Source organism: Stegodyphus dumicola, chromosome 1 (assembly GCF_044657685.1).
Source record: "Stegodyphus dumicola isolate Sdum_Otavi_A_Nest chromosome 1, ASM4465768v1".
Classification (NCBI taxonomy): domain Eukaryota; kingdom Metazoa; phylum Arthropoda; class Arachnida; order Araneae; family Eresidae; genus Stegodyphus; species Stegodyphus dumicola.
The window spans coordinates 52,414,469-52,435,098 of record NC_140768.1 but is presented as its reverse complement, the minus strand read 5'-3'; the positions used below and the strand labels follow the sequence as shown (position 1 = coordinate 52,435,098).

The 20,630-nt window shown below is 30.1% G+C and overlaps 1 protein-coding gene across 2 annotated transcripts in view; it reads left to right on the top strand.

Moving 5' to 3' along the window:
• Positions 1-20,630, top strand: part of Miga (mitoguardin) — an 85,466-nt gene that overhangs the window by 11,009 nt on the left and 53,827 nt on the right. For both annotated transcript variants that reach the window (XM_035371364.2, XM_035371359.2), the window contains exons 4-5: positions 3,924-4,091; positions 5,301-5,389. In XM_035371364.2, coding sequence (XP_035227255.2) covers positions 3,924-4,091; positions 5,301-5,389 — 257 coding nt within the window. The remainder of the gene's footprint in view (positions 1-3,923; positions 4,092-5,300; positions 5,390-20,630) is intronic.

Genomic DNA, 20,630 nt, shown 5'->3' with positions numbered 1-20,630 from the left:
CGTTGTTCAGATTTTGTTTATCTTTTTGTATTACCAAAATTGCCAATTAAATAATGAAAGTATTTAGTTGTCAGCCATATTAGAAATCTTGAGGCTATCTGGTCATTTTTCCTTTTGAATGTCATCAGAATTTGAAAGCAGTGCAGTTGTCATTAAAGCCTTTTTCAGGACATACTATGAAATGAAGAATACCATTTTTATAGAAATATTTTTCTTTAAAGTTACTAATCAGTTTTCTATTTGGGATATTATCCACCAAATCTGATTCATTATTAAAGCAGATAAGCAGCTTGTAATTTTCGTGACAACTTAGAAGTCTTTGTAATCATTGTCAGTAGTTTTTGTTTGAAAGCTCCCTTAAGATTGATTTACAAAATTACAAGTAAATTATGTGTACAAACAATTATCAGTACAGATAACAGTTAAAAAAAGAGGTATGTATAGGCTGAAATTTATGTGAAATATAATAAACAGAAAATGTTTAAGTGTTTTCTCTGTATTAAATTTTTTAGCATTTTAAACTTTGTTCAACTAATAAATTATAACTAATACTATATGTTTTTTCTGAGTATCTGCATCTCTGTGAAAAGTCACCAACTCATTGGTGCCTTTATGAATTGGCAAAAAAAAATGTGTCTTTAGTTAATATTACAGCTCATAAGTATTGTTTTATTCAATAATAAAAAGAAGCATTTTATAAGAAACAAAAAAAAAAAAAAAATTAAAGAGGGAAATAAAAATTTTTGCTTTCTGAATATCTGTAGCCCTTTGAAAAGCATTGATAAAGCAATGCAATGTGTAGACATGACATCTACACATTGCACTGCTTGACCTCCATGACACTGGCAAAATGTAATTATGTGGCAATGCATGTATGTGTGTGTGCATAGTAGATGAGCACTGATTTTCAAAGAAGATCATATTTCCATCTTCATATTTTGTGGTCTGTTTTTGTTACATTAAATGCATCTTTATTTGTTTCCTCTTAAGGAGACATAATAGAATTGTGGAGTTTGCCAGCTGATGAAAAAGGAAGCATTGCATTTCTTGAGAAATGTGGCATTTTGCCTAACAAAATATTCATATTCCGGGAAGCCATAGTTCTTTAACTATCAAATTTTATGAGCCAAAATTTAGGCAATTCTCTGATATTCTTTTAAGTGCATAATATATGCTTGTGTGTGTTGGCAAACTTGAAAATACACCAAAATCGTGGCAGTTCTGCTGGATGTTGGAATCAAATAATCAGAAAGTCACATAGTATATTAAAAAAGTCTTTACTAATGTAAAATTATTATTATTTCCGCATTGATGTTTTCAGTTTTAATTGGGAATTAAAAAAAATTGCTTGTTTTTAGAATACTTCAGGAGAAATATTTCAGTCTGCAATGATTATATTGTAGGAAATTTTAGAAAAAAAATTTTTTTTTTTTTTTTTTATTATTATTATTATTATTTGGGCTGCTCATAGTTTTATTGTGAATTGCATTAATGATAAAGTTTGTTTTCAGTTTCCTTTAAGAAAAAATTTAGTTTCCTAATTTTCAGTCAATTTCAGTTAATATTTTTGATTAAGTTATTGGTAAAGCATTTGCTGTGTGGTTTTTTTTTTTTTTTTTTTTTCTCTTTATATATAGTGTATGTATATATTACTGAGTAGACTGGCTATTTACATGCTTGTGTTTCCAAATGAGAATATTTCCAAGTTGCTATGTAAACATGTAGTTTTTCAAGTTTGACATGATTATTAAAAGAAAAAATCTGATGTGTACACTACATGACTTCCTTGTACGGAATATTAAATTATACGCACTTTTTTTAATTTCATTTAAATTGATTGGATTGAATTAAATCTACTTCGTCGACAGCGCATAAACCACAATAGAATAAATGCACTCTTTAAAATTCTCTATATTTGTTTACTATAACGACACTCTGAATGTACAAAATTTATATCATTTGAAGAATTATCGTTGCCACATGTTCTATTCAAATACTATAATAAAGCTAAAATGATGTATGAAAGAAATCAAGCAAACAAAACCAAAAAGAAACAGTTTTTCACAGACGATTTAGTATTTCTCATTCAATTAATTCAGCTCTCACTTCGCGACAAGGCAAAAATACATAAAAACTCAAAATATCTGCATTAAAAATTACGAAGTAAATCTTAAGCACTTATTTCCTCGAAAAAATTCCAGAAAGGATTAAGCATGATTTAATTTGCAATAATAAATGAAGGCGTTATTTTTGTGTTGCGAAGCATAGTCTCTCTAGATGGGCAACAAATCTACAACTCTGCTGTTTCAAATGTAAAAAGATATGTCCACCATGTTATTTAAAACTTAACGGCACTTAAACAGCTTTTAAATTGTTGATAATTGTACAAATATTGCTTCCAGAATTACGAAAGGCATAAAAACCGTAACCAGAAGATAAAAACAACATAATTCAATCATTTTTAAAGCAAAAATGTACAATTTACAAACATATAAGAGTAAAGATACTGAGATCACTGAGCCGGATAACAAAGTGGATGTATATATAAATATATTTATATACGTTTGGTGCAGCCGATTTCAACCAAAATGCGAGGTGCTAATCTACATGTTATAGCAATCCTATATACAACATTTGAATGTTCTGAGGCTACTCGATTTTGACTTATGCAAGATACGTAAGTACGTACATACATTCGTACAGACGCCACAAAAAATTCTCTTCAGAATTTATTTTAAAGCAGTTTTATAATTTTTTTGGAGGGAAGGTGTCTTTTATTCTGTCCTTACACACAGATATCATGCAAAAACATCGTAAATTACATTCGAAAGCGGTCAAAGTGGATATTTTCGTTGAAATATGCTGCCTGAAGCTTTTCGCAATTACAATACTTCCTTTTTACTTCATACAAGGAAGTAAAAAAAAATAGTGTTAATCATGCATAGGAATTTTTTTAATGTCAAAATCGCAGATATCAAGCGTAATTGAATTAATAATTTGCAGTAATTGTGTAGCAATTAATTTTTTATTGTCTAGCTTTTAGATTTTGAATTTGCTTCAGTATTATTCAAGAATGAATTTCAGTAGAGAAAGACTGAGCTATTGTGAATATTCTCAAATGGGAATTTGGCAGAGCTATGTTAATTTTTTACTCCCACAGTATTAATGTTTTAGGCTCCAATTAAGTAATAATAATATAATATTCAGAAAATTTTATTAAAATTTTAACTATAACTGAATTTGACAAACAAGCAAGTATACAATATGGTCTACTAAATATGCACGGATATCATTTAAACTTAGCTATGTAAAAAATTCTATTGATCAGGTATTAGACTTGTGTCTTAAGTTTGCTGATTGGCACTTACAGCATAATTATCAAACTGAATACTGAAGATTAAAATTATTTGCATAAAACCATGTTATTTTTCTTAGCTTTGCTGCAAGTTTTGGATGACTTGCCCACTTTGTTAGACAGAACTTTAAATTTCTAAATTATACTTACCAGCAGAATACTGCAATAAATATATGCATTTCAAGCTAGAATACAAGATTATCTAATCTTTTAAAATCTTTTCTGTATTTTCACGGATTATTTATTTCAGAAGCAGCATTTGAAAGTTGTAATGTTTGAAAAATTCTGTAAAATGTATTTGAATTCAATAAAATTTATCAACAAACATTACTTTAATGTGTATAATTGTATGTAATAGCACATTGATTTTATTTCCTGTCTGTTATTCAAATTTGTATTACTTTCATTAAAATAAAATTGCAGTTCCTTTTCCTATTTAATAGCTTTTTGCTTTATTTATTTATTTATTTATTTATTTATTTTTTATGCAGTTTACTTGATGTTCCTGAAGTTTCTACATAAATATTTTTTATAGTTTTAATTATTAAATTTTTTCCTCCTTTTTTAGATATCATATCAGGAAGAGCTGGAACTGGTAGTCTTAATATTTATCGACATCATCGCCAAGGTTCCATAAGCAGTGACCGACAGTCAATTCATTCTCTTCTCACTGCCAACTTAGCTATGGATTCTGGAGCTTCTGCCCTGTTATCCCCTCAACAGCTGGGAACTATGGGTAATTTTTAGTCTTAGAAATTTATAATTAAAGTGTTTGCTAATTTAATATAGCAGCTTTTAATACTTCTAAAAACATTGCAGCAGATTTACTACTAATTCCTTAAATTTGGAATATATATACTTTCTGTTTACATCTTGCTAAGATGTAAAATAGTTCCTTTTCTATTTGTTAAGAGATTTAGAATTATTAGACTAATTTGAGAGCTGAAACTTGACGATTTTATTGTTGTAAGAAATAAACTGAGAGGTTCAAATTCTGAAATGTATTTTGAAGTCCCTGTGGCAATACTGTTGTTGTTGTTATACACTTTTAATGTTTCAAAGTTTTAATTCTTCATGGAAATCATACTTTAGGGTGTAGCTTCAATTTTTTTTTTCTCTTAACTCTTCAAGATGCACAGTAGCATGCATTGTTTATTAGTGACTCAAACATTTTTCATTGAAATTACATTTTGGGTGTAGCTTTTATTTCGTCCTTAATATTTTAAGATGTGCAGTAAATTTTATAACATACAGTTAGTTATGCAGTGCACTATTTAGAACACTCTGTTCATTGTAGAGTGCATTTCCATATTATTTATTTTTTTCCATAATGTTATAATTTTTATTTAGTTCTTTTACTTAAGATAGTTATAGTTTTATTAATATTACCTACTTGTTGTATATTTAAAACACAAAATCTGTGATTTACTACAAAAGACCAAAGAATTTCTTTCAATATGAACTTTTTATGCAATTCGATTGTACTGTAAGTCCTGTGTAATTCTTAGTACAATTTTTGCTGTTTTGTAAATCACACTGCTGTCTGTTATTAAAAATATATATAAGTAGAAAGATAACATTAACTAGAGAGACCTTAGTGGTCAAAAATTTTGCACATTAAGCTGCAAAATTTTTAAAATTTTTTAAAGAAGAGGATTGTTTAAAAGCTAATGCTAAAAAATACATTTGACACTGTAGTTCCTGAGCAAAAATGTAATATCATGTGACAACAACAAACAATACTAAAGAAGTAAAAGGCTATTGCGTGAAAACTAAATTTAAAAATCACAAAATGAGATAACTTCAAAATCAAAAAGGGTGAGAAAAAATTAATATATCAATTTCTTGAGAAAAAAAAGCAAAAATAGCATATAATGAGCATTTCTTTACTTTGTATGCAATGAATTATTTTCCTTGTATTATGAAATATTTTATAAAATTATAGGTATGGAAGCATTGGAAACAGCTATAGCATATTGGGAAGATGCTTTAGCTGCTTACAGACCTCCACCTGGAGATATTTTAGCTCTTACTGTAAGTGATAAAAGACCTACTTAAAATAATTTATATTGTTATTTATTTTAAGAGTGTCTTAATTGGAGCAATTAATAATTTTCACTGTAAATCTGTAACCATAAAAAAATATCAAAATATATTAATGAATCATGTATAATTTAACAAAATGTATTTTTACATTTTAATAATTTATGGTAATTTTTGGTTTGTGGGGTACCAGTCACCAAATATGCCCCAAATGTTTTATATTGTCATGAATATTTATGCAGTGTTTAATTACCACATTGCCAAGGCTATGAACGATACCAAATTTCTGAAACTCTCTGATGTATTGTCACATAACAGAGAACTACGGAAATTCAACATGGCACACATTTAACATCATAATATTATGTGATAAATTAACTGTTATTACATTTTTAATGAAGTTTTGTGTATCATTAAAGTTGCCACCATCTAGTTAGATTTCACACCAACATTTTTGTGCAAGACTAAATGAACTCTGTTAATAGAAAAGTGCCTAATTTATTTTTTCTTTCTAAGTTCTGAAGGCAAAATATTATCCAGTCACAAAAGCTTGACAGTGTGTATATTCATATTATGAATGGAAAAATTATTTTTGATTTAAATGCATACTGCAATTTAAATAAATCTTTTATCTCACCATATGTATGAAAACACAGCTTTAGCTTTTCCATGAGATGAATGCATTTACTTATTTAAAATGCATATGTGAAAATATTTAATATATTTTCTTATACAAATGGGGGTTTCAACTGAGTGGCAACTTGTTATAATACAGTGATGGGAAATTTAAGATGTACATTTTGTGAATGCTTCCTAACAAAATGTATTACTTGCCCTAATGGGCAATGAAACTGTGAGTTAATGTTTATTTCATCTCCAAGCAATAATACTGTATTCCCTCACTCCAGCTTTTAGCACTTCATTCTGAAAATTTAGAAAATATTCGCATAATTTTCTGCTTCCTCTGCTGTAAATAATTTTTATCTTTGAGGGCTAATTTATTGGTAAATTGTGTTCCTTTGATTATTTTAATTTTTATTCAGGGTATTCAGTTTGTATTAGCATTTCTCTCATTTTATTTTCTATTGCATTAATTATGTCTGCAGATTCTCAGTTAATTTACAATGTGGCAGGTGTTCTCACACTTAAAGATACTTTCCAAGTATATGATTTCACCTTACTTATGTTATTTACATTCTAGCTCATTTTAGACTAAATCTGTTACTGATGTGTTCAATCTTTTCAAATCCAGGTCTTTTGTTCGCTCTCCTTCATTCCTCTGATATCCCTCATGGGAACTGCAGTCATAGCTCATTCCTCTGCGGTATCCTTGGGGCTTTACAAGTTAATTGAGCCATACGCAACATGTTCCGGCTCAATTACCATCAGATATCAGCTCAATATGCATCCCATATTGTAATATTAATATTGCTATGTTTTCTTTTTGGAATGTAGGTGTTTTGAAAAGAAAAATATTGGGACATTACTTGTAGTTTATTCATGATTTCTTTTCATTTGTTATGTTCTTACTATAACTGCATTCTTCAGAAATTAAATTACTCACATAATTTTCTGTTTTCAATTTTCGGATGGTAAAATTAGTTAAGAAAAGGGGGGGAATATGGTAACTATTTTTGCAAATGAAGATATCAGCTAAAAATATTTCTAGAGAGAGAGAGCTGGAATTCTCCTTAATGCAAGAATAAATTTTACCATGTCTGTTTTATAACTGCAGAATTGCTGTGAATAAAAATTCACAGTTGCAAGTAGTGCAGTGGAATTATTAATCCATTAACGAGCCGATCCCTCCGAACGAAATGCTCTTTCATTTTCTGAAATCTCTCTAAGATGGCCCAGCCTAGACAGTATGTTCGCTTCCCCTTAGTGTGATGGATAAGGCATAAAATTGCCTCCCCGCTAAAGAATGGCAAGAAGTACTTGTTGCGTTAGTTTCGTCTCTCCTCTTTCTTTGTATTTGTAGCTTGTAGACTTGTTTATTTAATATGTGACGTCCGAATTTTCTGAAATCTTTTTAGAATTTTAGTTTTTAAGTTTATAAATTATAAATTTTCAATTATTCGACATGTTTTAATAGGCAGTATTTTAAGAAAGATCATTATTTATTTTGTTACACAATTTTTTTTTACTATTTACTTATCTATTTTATTTAGTTTTAGTAATACAAAAATTAAATTTTAATCCATTTTTTTACCGACGCAGTTTTTTTCACATTATATGTCCATATATATTTACGATAAGAGTACAATATTTCTCAGGAATGTTTGAAAAATTTGGCATACATTTATATATTTAGTGTTGAATTTTTCCCACAAGTCATTCATTAACAGTCAAGCTCATGCTCATAAACGCTTGATCTTTGCAGCATGGAATTGGCAAACAATAATCTTCCTAATGATAGTTTTTCGGGATTTTAAAGCAATTTCTAGAATTTTGGCGGTTTTCTAAAAATATTTTGGTAAGTTTAGCTATTATACAGTTGCTAGTAATATGGAATTTAAAACCAAAAATGTATTCTCTCGTTGATTTGAGAGATCGCATTTTGAATTTAAACGGAAGTTTAAATGAATTTGATGCAATCTTACCACAGACTAGAAAGAATTATTTCTCTGTGTTCAGAGGATTTTCTCACTTTTCCACATTTGATAGATTAAATGAATAAAGCAGACACGTATAAAATCCCTTTTGATTCTTACGGTTAAATTCTTTCTCCAATTAAATGAATTGTAGAATATTTTTTTTAACGTTCAAAATATTTTTGCTCGTATATGCATAAATTTAAAATCACAGGACTCCCACTTACAAATTATATGACTAAATTACAGTATTTAAGGTAATAACTGAAATGACATGGAATATAAGAATAATTATAGTCAATTTAAATAAATTTCTATTCTATTCTAGTCTATTTAAATAAATTTCTATTTTATTCTAGTCTATTTAAATAAATTTCTATTCTATAGTGAAAAGTCGTTAATTCGGACACCCATAATCCGGACCTCAAAGCTAAAAACTTTCTGCGCATGCGCCGCGTTGACACATGCGCATAGGCGTTTACGCGTGCGAGTAAGACCTTTTACGTCTGCGCATATGCGTGTGCGCAAGCGCAGAATACGTTTTCGCGTGCACGTTTTATGTATAACGGATGGTATAAGCTAAAATTATCTAATTATCTATTTCAGTTAATGTTGATGATTGCGTTGTTCCTTAATTTTCCAATCGGATCCGGCTTATTATTTTTTGCAGACAGCAAGAGCAATACTATAAAAGTAAACTTGAACTTTCGATTATGTCAAATAGAATTTTCGATTCTGGAGCTCCCAAAGGATTGTACAAAACGAAAGTATGTTTTGATGTCCATCAAACAAAAAGTGGAATTGCTGCAAAAAATGGATAAAGACATGAAGAATGTGACAGAGAGGTTAGTGAAAATGAAAAAATTTCGATTGACAAGTTAATCGGTATTCTCGGCACAGCAATTAACGGGACTTGAACAGCGGAACTTTGTAACTGAACAAGAAATTATGTCTGTTTATAGAATTAAAGAGAAAGTATTATCACATAAAACGAAGCAACTTAAAACAACTTACATTGAAAGAAATGTTTAATAAAGTAAACAAATAAATATTAAGCTTTTTTTTTTTTTTTTTTTTGTAGTAAATTTTGATACCCTTTAGATCATAATTTTTCTTTATTTCATAAATTACGGTTTCATATTTTTAATTTTAGAATTTCTGCATGCCATCTTACGAGATTTAAACTGATATCTATAATCCGGAATCGCCGAAGTCCTGACGAGTCCGGATTAACGACTTTTGACTGTATTCTATTTAAATAAATTTATATTTTCATTTAAAATTTGCCATTATTAGCCCCCCCAGTTTTATGTAATCATAGAATTTCCCGAATTCTATTAGGTCCTTAATCCATTAGCCGCTGGTGTTGCGTTCACGCAACGGTCAAAATAAATGCGTATATAAATATAACTACCTAAGATATTTTATACCAGCAGATGATTTTGTGTAGGGAATATTATGAAGATTATTTCTGTAAAAAATATTTGCCTTCAACAATCATTTTGTTTATAATAATTAATCTCATATTTTAAGCAAAATTTTCGACCGGGTATTTTTACTGAAAATATTAACGAAAGAATTGCTGTCTTTATGAGTGATCTATTTTTAGTCAAGGTCACCGTTTATCAGAACATTACATCAGTCAGATGTTTATATTTGTGTTGGGAAGGAAGGGAAAACAGGTGTTGCGTTGACGCACTGTCAGCAGGAAACAGGTAGTCTCCTTTTTCACTCATTCCTTTCGATGTTCTGGTTCATGTTCTGGTTGTTTAAAAATGCCTAGAACGAGGTATCATACATTAGAAGAAGACCTTCAAAGATTTTTTGATGAAGAAACAGATGATGATAATGTTAATAATGACCAGCATGAAATTGATACTGTTGTTGTTCCCCTAGAAATTGCAGAGTCTAGTGACGAAGAAGAAAGGAATAGCAATGTTTTAAATAATGATAATGATATTTTACCAAATGATACTGCTGGGGAAGTTGAAATTCACGTAAGAAGTAAGTTTCAGCCTTCTAAAAGCATTTATAGTCATACTAAAAAGTTTAAAAAGCAGAAGACTGAAATCTTGAAGTGGATAAAAAAGGAAATGCTAGTTATGTCTCAGGAAGAACATGAAAAAAGAGATGGAAGAGAAATTATAAAAGACAAAACACAAGGTAAAACTAGTGCACAGATTTTCGATTTTCTTTTTGGTTTAGACATTTACTCTCTTCTCGTTGAACAGACAAATATATACGCTCAGCTAAAAAAAAAAAAAAAACCCCAGAATTTATTTCATCTGAAGCCTATATGAGAAGATTTCTTGGAATATTATTGCTTACAGGATATCATTCTTTACCTCAAGAAAAAATGTATTGGTCTTTTGATAAGGACATTTCTGTTCCTGTTGTACAAGAGTTGATATCATGTTTGCAGTACAGGAATATGAAGCAGAATTTGCATTTGACAATAGTCAAATTGTCAATACTGATAAATTATATGAGATGAGACCGTATCTAAACTTACTAAATATCATCACTTTTTACTGCTGGAAATATAAAGTCTCTTTTAGATTTCAGACGCGAGAATGCATTATTCCTTTTGCAAACTCCTATTGAGAGTGTAGAATTAGCCAGAAATAGATCAGCAACAGGAAGACCTAGTAAATTCAGCATTCAAAAACCATTGCATGGGGATGGTAGACATTTTATCGTAAAGTCCATTGATAACAAGTGACTTTGTTGTAAAGAGTACCATAGCCAGAGTGTTTATAGATGTAAAGTATGTAATGTAGTGTTACATCATCATTGTAATCAAGCTTTTCATGCTTGAATCTTTTAAATGAAATAATCTGTATTTGTAAAAGAAATACAATGCATATTTTAATATTAAATTAATTACAAGTAAAGTGATTTGTAGATTTATAAAATGTTATACAGCTAAAAAGTAATCCTGCGCTTCACTCAAAAGAAACATCACACGAGTACAATCCTACTCACTAAACATCCGTAGTCTTATTCCGCTGACGTTGCACAAATGCAACACTTGCTTTTTCCACAGGTAAGAGCATTATTTTTTATTTTCAATGTAAATTTATGTTATAAATGCTTAATTTAACATTTGTTATTATTTTCATGAGAAAAGAAACATTCCTTGTAGTTTTGGCGGTTAATGGGTTAACATAATTTCAAGTACTAATAAAAAAAGTGATAATATGGAAAGACTATGTCTTAAGTACCAATAGCCAAGTATTTGTAATTAAATAAAAATAAATATTGAATACCAGCCACCTTTTTTATTTATTTTTAGTCCTATAACAAAAGATAAACAAGAATACTACTACATCTAAAAATTATTTAATAAATTATTTTGCTAATTTTATATGAATGAGGAAACACAGTAAAAATGTTTTAATGATTGAATGCACCGTTAAAAATCAATCAAACCCCAAAATTCCTCTTTCCCAAAAATGCTTAAAATGTTTTGATTAAATGTGATTTGAATGAGTTTTCCAATTCTGTTTTAAGTGATATAAATTAAGATATAAATTATTATTAGCAATATTTGTTGTATTCTTATAACTTAGCAGAATATCATTTACTGTTAAAAATTATATCTAAAGCAATTAAATTTTGAAAAAGAATAAATTATGAAATAAACTGTTCCATTTTGTCCTTTATGCATCTATTTATATAAAAATGGAATCTGGCTAGGGAATTTGCGACTTGTATATGAACTAAAAATTGGCATCTTGACAAAACTTGTCAGACTATAACAAGCATATATTCTGTGATATTAGTGTATTAATCATACTTCTGTGTACGTAAATGCAGTTTATAATTACCAGCATAAGTATCGTAATGTTTTTTATTAAAACAGCAAAAACTGAAAGCATGATCTTAGCATTATCGAACTACGGCTCTTTATCCCATTAAGTATTGCTTGGGTCGTAACCAACAAGAGTTTTATTTTTGAAATATTATTCCAAATAAAACAGAAAGTGTTAAACAATATGCATTTTACACAGTTTTATTTTTTTATATGCATAGAAATGTTAAGTAGTTTCAAATTGTACTTCATTTCTGAAAGCTTTACGGTACCATTTTTAGAACAGATCAAGGACATTTTAGCAATATGCAATGTTAATGATATAGTTCAAATGTTATTGAACAGCTGTATGATTTGTAACTGGCACTGGAAGAAGTGAAACATATCTGATGATCCAATCTTTATTTATTTAATTAATTAATAAAGAATGATACAGGGTGAGCATTTATCTCTGTATGCTAGTCAGCATGTTAGTTACATTCGAAAGCTAAACTACTTTCTCTTTTTCCACCGACAGCAAGGCAGCCGATCCACTGGGGCAGTTAGCATAGCTAAACTACTATTTGCTTGTACAAAAACTGTACTAAAAGCTTACAGCTTATTTTAAATAAATTTTGTATACTGAATACAACTCCTCTGAAAAGCGCTCTTTTCTATCTTATTTGTTTTAGATTTCAAAATTAAAGGAAAATGATCAGTTCTGTTTCTCAGGTCACTTTTTTCCATCACAGGAATGAAGAACTTTTCACATTCTTGAAAAGAAATACAGTAAAAGTCCAGAAATCTGTAAAGCTTGGGACCAGAGGTTGTGCAGATTGTACGATTTTGCAGATTTCAGGACAGAAAAGATAAATCATAATATTCAGACTAAAAGTGCAAAATAAATAAGGCATATTAGATACATTTAAATAAATTATTTTATACATTTTTGCAATAACTTATTATATGCATTAAATTATTACTACATATATAAATTGATTACATTATTCATTCTATTATATATACACAGCATCAAGGTTTGCCGATTTTGCCTCATGCTAAGATTTCTGGTTTCAGATTCCAGTGTTAGAATCACTGTTGCTGTAAAATTTCAACAACTTTTCTTTATTTTTCCGTATATCATACACAATCGTATCGCAATTTCATATGATTCTCTATAAAATGCACCTATCTCCATCTTTTGCAGAATTTGCACTTTTTGTATTACCGTCAATGCAACGTGTTTACGTTTCTCAATGTTGCAAGCAGTAAAATCATGAATGCATTTCTTATCTGTAATTATATTAAAAAGGGCTGAAATTTAAAATATTCTAAATTTATCCACAAAATATTCGTATAAAAAAAGGCAGCACTAAATAATCTCATGAAATAACAAAGCTTAGAAAATACAACAATGTGAATCGTGAACTTGAAAGAAGAGTTGAGTGAATCGTCTGCTTTCTTACCTCGATGCAGATTAGAGGAGAAAAAACTTTTATCATGATGCCAGTAATTTGGTATTTCTGTTATGACTCATTATTATTCGGTAAGTATTTTTTTCTTCGATATTTCATACTCAATATTGCGGTTTCCGGAACCTATAATCTGAATGTTTATATTTTGAGAGGCAACGCGAATTTCAGGATTTCAGGTCGACTGATTTTCAGTATTTGACTATACTATAATGTTATTTCTTGATTTGCTTTTATTAAAACTTAAAAAACTAGAATCAAAATTGTATTCCCTCTTTTTAAAATAAAAACTGGAAAAAACACTATCTTAAAATGGTAAAAGAAATGCTCACCTGCAATGCAAGAAATTTTAAATTATTGCTATAAGTATCTTCTGCTTGTGGTTCTTCGTTTTCCAAATAACATGTAGTTTCTGTTTAAACGAATTTGGCTACTCCTGGTCCGTAGCTAGCCCATTTGCCGAGATATGGAACCTGGACAAATAAATTATACCAGTGCACAACAGTTATATCTGCTCCATGATTGGAGCGATGTTAAATTGAAATAACAGATTTAACACTTTTTAAATTATCGAAGCAAAAATTGTTTTCATATTTGAGAAATTTGGAAAATGTCGTAATTTGTCAAATGAGAAATAAAGTGAACATAAATATGCATATAAATGTGATAAAAGAACTTCCTGCATAATGTGGCATATTTTTGGAAGGCCCCCCCCTTTTTTTCCCCCAAAGTCTGTTTGTGGTGATTCAAAAAGCTGGCTGCATAATATTTTTGTGGGTTTTTATGTAAAATAAATACAGGCTATTCCTTGAAAAAAATGGTTTAAGGAAGACATAAATGTTACAGTGAATATATAAATGAGACTTTATGAAGGAAAAATATATTTGATTTAGTAACCTTACTAAAGCATCAGGTACAGGAAAGCCCATTCCGGTAACTTTATAAATTATGCATAAGACTAAATACGTTAACATAAAATATTATTGACACATCAAATCAAATAAAAATTATTAAAATACTTTCTAAAAATTGATGATTGTTTTGGTAATGGAAAATAAGAAATCTTAAAAATATGATTTAAGAAAAAAGAAACATTAAAATAAATTTTTAAGTGATATTTTGCGAAAACAAGATGCTTTTGACTCGGTGATCTCACCCATACTTACTAAGGGATCAAATTTTTAAAAAGCCAAATTTGGACAAAATATATTATATACTTTCTAAATATGTTAATCCAAATGGTAATTAATAAGATGGAAGTTATTCAAATACATTGCTGAATTATCATATTTTTTGTCCAGGAGGGAAATAATGTTTTGGGGAGTTATCTTCCTGTTTGTGCAACTTTCAGAATTATTCCCATTTATTTCAGCAAATTATTTTTCAACTTTAGTTTTCTGGTACTGATCTTTTAAAATTGCATGATGATAGGTGAAATAATATGCAAATATCTCTCTACTTTCTTAAAATTAGGAATTAGCAGGAAAAAGTATTGTCACATGTAAAATTTGCCTTAATATTGATCTTTTATCTGATTGATTAATTACTCCTATTTTTTTCTTTTTCATTCTTAAAATTTGTAGGGTTTTTTTTTTAATTATTTTTTTATTTTATTATATACGCAGGCGCGCACCCGCACACACACACATATAGCACTTTTTGCAATTTTATTGCTAAAAAATTTTATAACTCGGTGAATGTGTCTTTTAAAACTCATTTTCGTACTGTTTGGGAAAAGAGGAAACCAAAATGTTAAAAAAGGGGGGGAGGTACTCTGTTCCTGTTCATTGCTTTATCTCATTACTAAGCTATTAACACTATAGGAGGGATTTTTCGCTCCAAGGTTAGGGCCAAAATTAGGGTCTTCAGATTCTGTAAGAAGCCTGGATCTCCACAGAGTAAAATTCTATTTAGTAAGTTTTATTTTAGCATAAAATAGTTTGTAAATCCTAAATACACTGAATAAACATAATTGTACACGTAAATACATATATAAACCATAATAATAATATTAACCTATGTACTTATCAAAGTTAGTGTCAGTTTGTATCTAAATTTGATTTTCATTTTCAGACAGTCATCTATTGTTGGTATTCTTGAGTTCTGCTCTGAGGAGTATCGACCAATCCTGGTAACCTTGTCTAGCACTTCTTTGTTACGAATAACATCATTGTCTGAATTATGTTCAGATTACTAATGTATAAAATCCTGCAAATTGATATTTGGAGTTAAAGCATGCGATATATCCCTAATGAAAGAGACATTTCCGTGAAGGAATTTTTGAGAAAAATGGGCTTACAGTAACGCTACATGTAGGGCGTCATGTTTTTAAAATATGGGTGCATCAACAAGCCCATAGATTAGTAATCGGTACATGGATAGGATACGCCTAAAATAATACAAAACTTCTTTAAATTTTAAAATTAATAATAAGCAAAATATATTAATATACTTAACAGTTTTGGAAAAGAAATAATTGATTTTAAAAACCAAATTTAACTGCAATTTATTTGTTTTAAATACAATATAAATTTATTTCAAGTTCGTTTGCTTGTTTGAATACAAAATGCTGTTTGAAAGAAATGAAGTGCTAATACTGATGTATAATTATATTAATCATTAGCATAAAAAAAACTTAATTTCAGTTCAAGATTATTTCAGAAATGAAATATATTTTACTTATTTGTTAGATATTAAACAGAACATTACAGTAATATTTATTTTTTTCTTACGGCATCACCAGTGGTTAAATCCAATGGTTAAGGCGTTTGGGTACTGGCAGTTGGACCTAGGTTCTAACCCAAATGGAAGGGACGGGATTCCTGCCTGTTTGGTTTTCTACATGTGTAACCCAGTTTCCCATAGAAAGGTCTTCCGTAGGCTGATAGCTCTCGTGTGCTTTGCTATATTCAAATAACCCTAACCGTCATACTACGACAACTGTCACACTAAATTAGGATTGAAGATTTCGAAACAAGATTTTAAATAAGGCTCCAGATCCCCACTGGCAGAGCATCTAAAATCGCTAGGCATAGCTAGCTCGACACAGGTTCAAATCCTGGCCAACGAGCTGGTTGCATGGAAGTTTTCTTGGCTTTTTTTACAAGTGGAATGAGAATATAAGTCATATCCTCTTAAAAAGTTTCCTTCCCCTTGGACAGATAAACAATTGCGTGCTTCACTATAATCCAAATACATTAAACCTGTCTGTATTGACAGCTGTCATTCTATCTTTGTAAATAAATATTAAGGTAAAACATGTAAATATCAAATTTGCTTTAGACTGCAAATATTTTTAAGCAATTAACATTTTAAGCAGCAAAGCTTTTTAGTTGGCTCATGAACAAGTGAAAATTGCAGCCCACCTGGTATAGTTGCTAGCTTCGCTGATTGCCGTATCGAAGGGTCCGGCTCGAATCCTAGAGAAGGACGAATGTTTGTAAATGTATAGTGTCCATGCAGCATGGAGGCACTCTAAATGCAGCGAGCTGAAAGTCCTCTTGAGAGGTTGGTGGTAGGGCAACAACAACTGAAAATTAAGAAAAAAGAACCTAAAATCAGTATAAAACTCTACCGATTACTAAAGCAATCTAGCAAAACCTTTCCATCAGGCAATAGATTCTATTCATATAAGAACAGTTGTATTTTTTATTTATCAAGTTAAATTTATGAGAACCTACTCAAAGTTTGGTTTTTCAGATCCTTCGATTCATCAGAATGGCGATAAGATAATTAAGTGTGGGAAAGGCAAAAAATGTTTTAAATAAAATAGTTTTTGCAAAATGACAGCAAATGTCATAAGCGAGTATCAGTAGTTATACAATCAAAAGTCGTTAATTCGGACACCCATAATCCGGACCTCAAAGCTACAAACTTTCTGCGCATGCGCCACGTTGACGCATGCGCGCAAGACCTTTACGGCTGCGAATATGCGTGTGCACGTGCGAAAAATATGTTTACGAATGCTCGTTTAATGTATAACAGACGGTATAAGCTAAGCTAAAATTATCTAATTCAGTTAATGTTGCAGATTGCGTTGTTCCTTAATCTTTGAATTGGATTCGGCTTATTATTTTTTGCAGACTGTTAGAGCAGTTTTATAAAAGTAAGCTTGAACTTTCGATTATGTCAAATAGAATTTCTGATATATGTTTACTAAGATGTAAAGGATCTACAAAGTGAAAGTATATTTCAAGTCCATTAAACAAAAAGTGGAATTGCTGCAAAAAATGGATAAAGGCATATCCTTTGTTTATCTAAACTTTAACGTTTGTTTATCTAAACTTTGTTTATTTTTAACGCTGCAGAGCGCAATGAATTGAAAGTTCATCTGTCAGCACTATCCTTATCTTCAGGGCAGATGTTTTTATTTTATTTGGCTTATAATTCCTTACTAAATGTAGTATTTCATCTCGATGTACTCCGTTTTTGATATGATTTAAATCAAATTCCTCGTCATTATAATTCACTTCCGATATCAAAGAAAGTGACAGAGGTTATTGAAAACGAATAAATTTCGATTGACAAATTAGTCGGTATTCTCGACACAGCAATTGACTTGAACAGCGGAACTTTGTAACTGAACAAGAAATTATGTCTGTTTATAGAATTAAAGAGAATGTATTATCACATAAAAAACGAAGCAACTTAAACAACTTACATTGAAAGAAATGTTTAGTAAAGTAAACAAATAAATATTAAGCTTTGTGTTTTGTAAATTTTGATACCCTTTAGATCAAGGATGTCAAATTCGCGGCCCACATCAAATATTTTTGCGGCCCGGCCAATATATCGGTAAATAATAATATATAATAATAAAATAACATATTGACGAAGAAAAAAATGAAATGTTTCTTGCTAAGTAATTAACGATAATTTATTCAGTGTCGTTAGATTACTCTCAGCGAGCTGACACACACACTACTTAAATTACAAATGCGTGTGAGTAGCTTGCGTTCAGCTACCTTCGGCTTTTGGGGAACACGTGCACTCAGAACTTGTACGTCTCCCCCGATAGCCGAATGTGGCCGAACTAAGTTTCCAATCATAGTTTTGTACGATATATTGCTGTATTATTAATTATTACTTAATTCATATATTGTTACGGATTTCATAGTTATTTATTTAGTTTTTTTTTTATTTAGAATTGTAATTAGATTTGCTTCATGTTGCCTTAGCAACGCAGACGATTTTTGAAAAGACAGCTGCGTTGAAAGGTTAAAAATAGAACAGCGCGTGCATTTAATACCTAATAAATAAATATCTCGTAATTGCTGTTGCCATCCACATAAATAGATTATTTATAGATGTTTCCAGTATATTCGAGAAATTAATTATAAAGCTTATAAAAGCCAAGAACAAACAACTCATCTCAGTAGTAGCTGTAGTTCTAGCGAACTGTTTGTTTACTTAATGCTGTGATTGATTTGTAGCGATTTCGCTGTGAGATAGAATTAGTTTCTCTGTTTTGAATTGATTTTTGCTAAACGTTTGACATTTTGTGATATTGTTAGAATATTTTTGAAGAAATATTTCAACATTTATCTCTTGTGGAAAGAATAAATTTTTGTTAACTTTTTAATGTTAACCGTGTATTCAGTATGTCTATATCAAAACCAAGTGGTAGTAAAATTAAACGAAAAATCGCTGACGAAGATAGAATATTCCAAGTAAAATGGGAATTAGAATATTTTTGCTGTGAAATAAAAGATAAAATAATCTGCTTGATATGTAATAATACTATTAATGTACCAAAGTTATATAATATTAAACGTCATTATGAGCAACAGAAATCGAAATATAACATTTACGAAAGATTAATGAGAGAAGAAAAGTTGAAAGAGCTCAAGTTAGGAGTGGAAAAGCAACAGTCCATGTTTAGTAAAGTATTGCAAGAAAGTGAAGCGGCGGTACATGCAAGCTACGTCTTGTCCGAGTTGATAGCTAAACATTCGATGCGTTTTACTGATGGCGATTTCATCAAGGAATGCCTAATGAAAGCTGGAGAAATTGTTTGTCCTGGAAATGTGAAGGCTTTTCTATCAATTTCATTGTCTCGAAATACAGTTGCGGAAAGAGTTATTGATTTAGCAGCGAATTTAAGTGATCAGATCAAAGCAAAATCATCTAGTTTCGAAAGTTTCTTCATTGCCTGTGACAAGAGCACGGACATTAGTGGCAAAGCTCAATTAGCAGTGTTTCTTCGTTCTTGTGACAAGAATTTTAACATTTTTGAGGAATTACTGGAACTAATACTGATGCCTGGTACTACCACAGGAGAAGATATATTTACTTGTGTTTTTGGACTTCTTCAGAAATACAATCTACCTTTGGCAAAATTAAATTCTGTAGCTACAGATGGCGCTCCATCAATGACCGGGAAAAACAAGGGCTTCGTAGCATTACTAAGGAAAAAACTTAGTGAAATTCACGGTTCAAACATTCATCATATGCATTGTATTATACATCAAGAAGTTCTATGCACGAAAGTAATAAATATGGAGAATGTTTTGTCATATATAAAAAAAGTTATGAATTTTATAAGATCTTGAGGTTTAAATCAGCATCAATTCACTGCTTTCTTAAGTGAGTTAGATAGTGAATATTCAGGTTTGTCCTACTATACTGAGGTATGTTGGTTATTTTGCTCCAAGATTCTCAAACAGTTCTGGGATTTGAAAGAAGAAATATGTCAGTTTTTAAAAACGAAAAATCAAGACGTAAGTTTGTTTTACGATCCAATATGGATACAAGATTTATCTTTCTTGGTTGATATAACCAAACACTTATCCGATTTAAATTTATCGTTACAAGGAAAAGAGCATATCATTACGAACATGTTTCACATAATTAAAGCATTCAAATGTCAACTAGTTCTTTGGGAAAAACAACTTAAAAATGAAGATTTGACGCACTTCCCGATGTGCAGCATGAACAAATCAAGTTTAGATGATACTTGTTCGTATCAAAAATAGGCAGAAAAAATTGCAAATTTAACAACTGAATTTGAAACGAGGTTTAATGATTTTAGTTCCCTCGAAGACATTTTTTTTTTTTTTTTTTTTTTTTTTTTCTTCGATTTTTCTCAATAAGTATTGACTCAGTACCCAGCCATATGCAAATGGAGGTGATCGAGATTCAATGCAACTCAAATTTGAGAGCAAAATTCATTGAAGTGGGCGTGCCTGAATTTTACAAATATTTACCAGCCAGGTTTGAAAATACTCGAAAATTCACATATGAAATTATTTCCATGTTTGGTAGCACTTTTCAGTGCGAGCAGTTATTTTCAGTCATGAAAGGTAATAAGTGTCCTATTAGAAACCGTATTAATGATGCTCACCTTGGGTCAGCATTGAAAGTTATCACTGCAA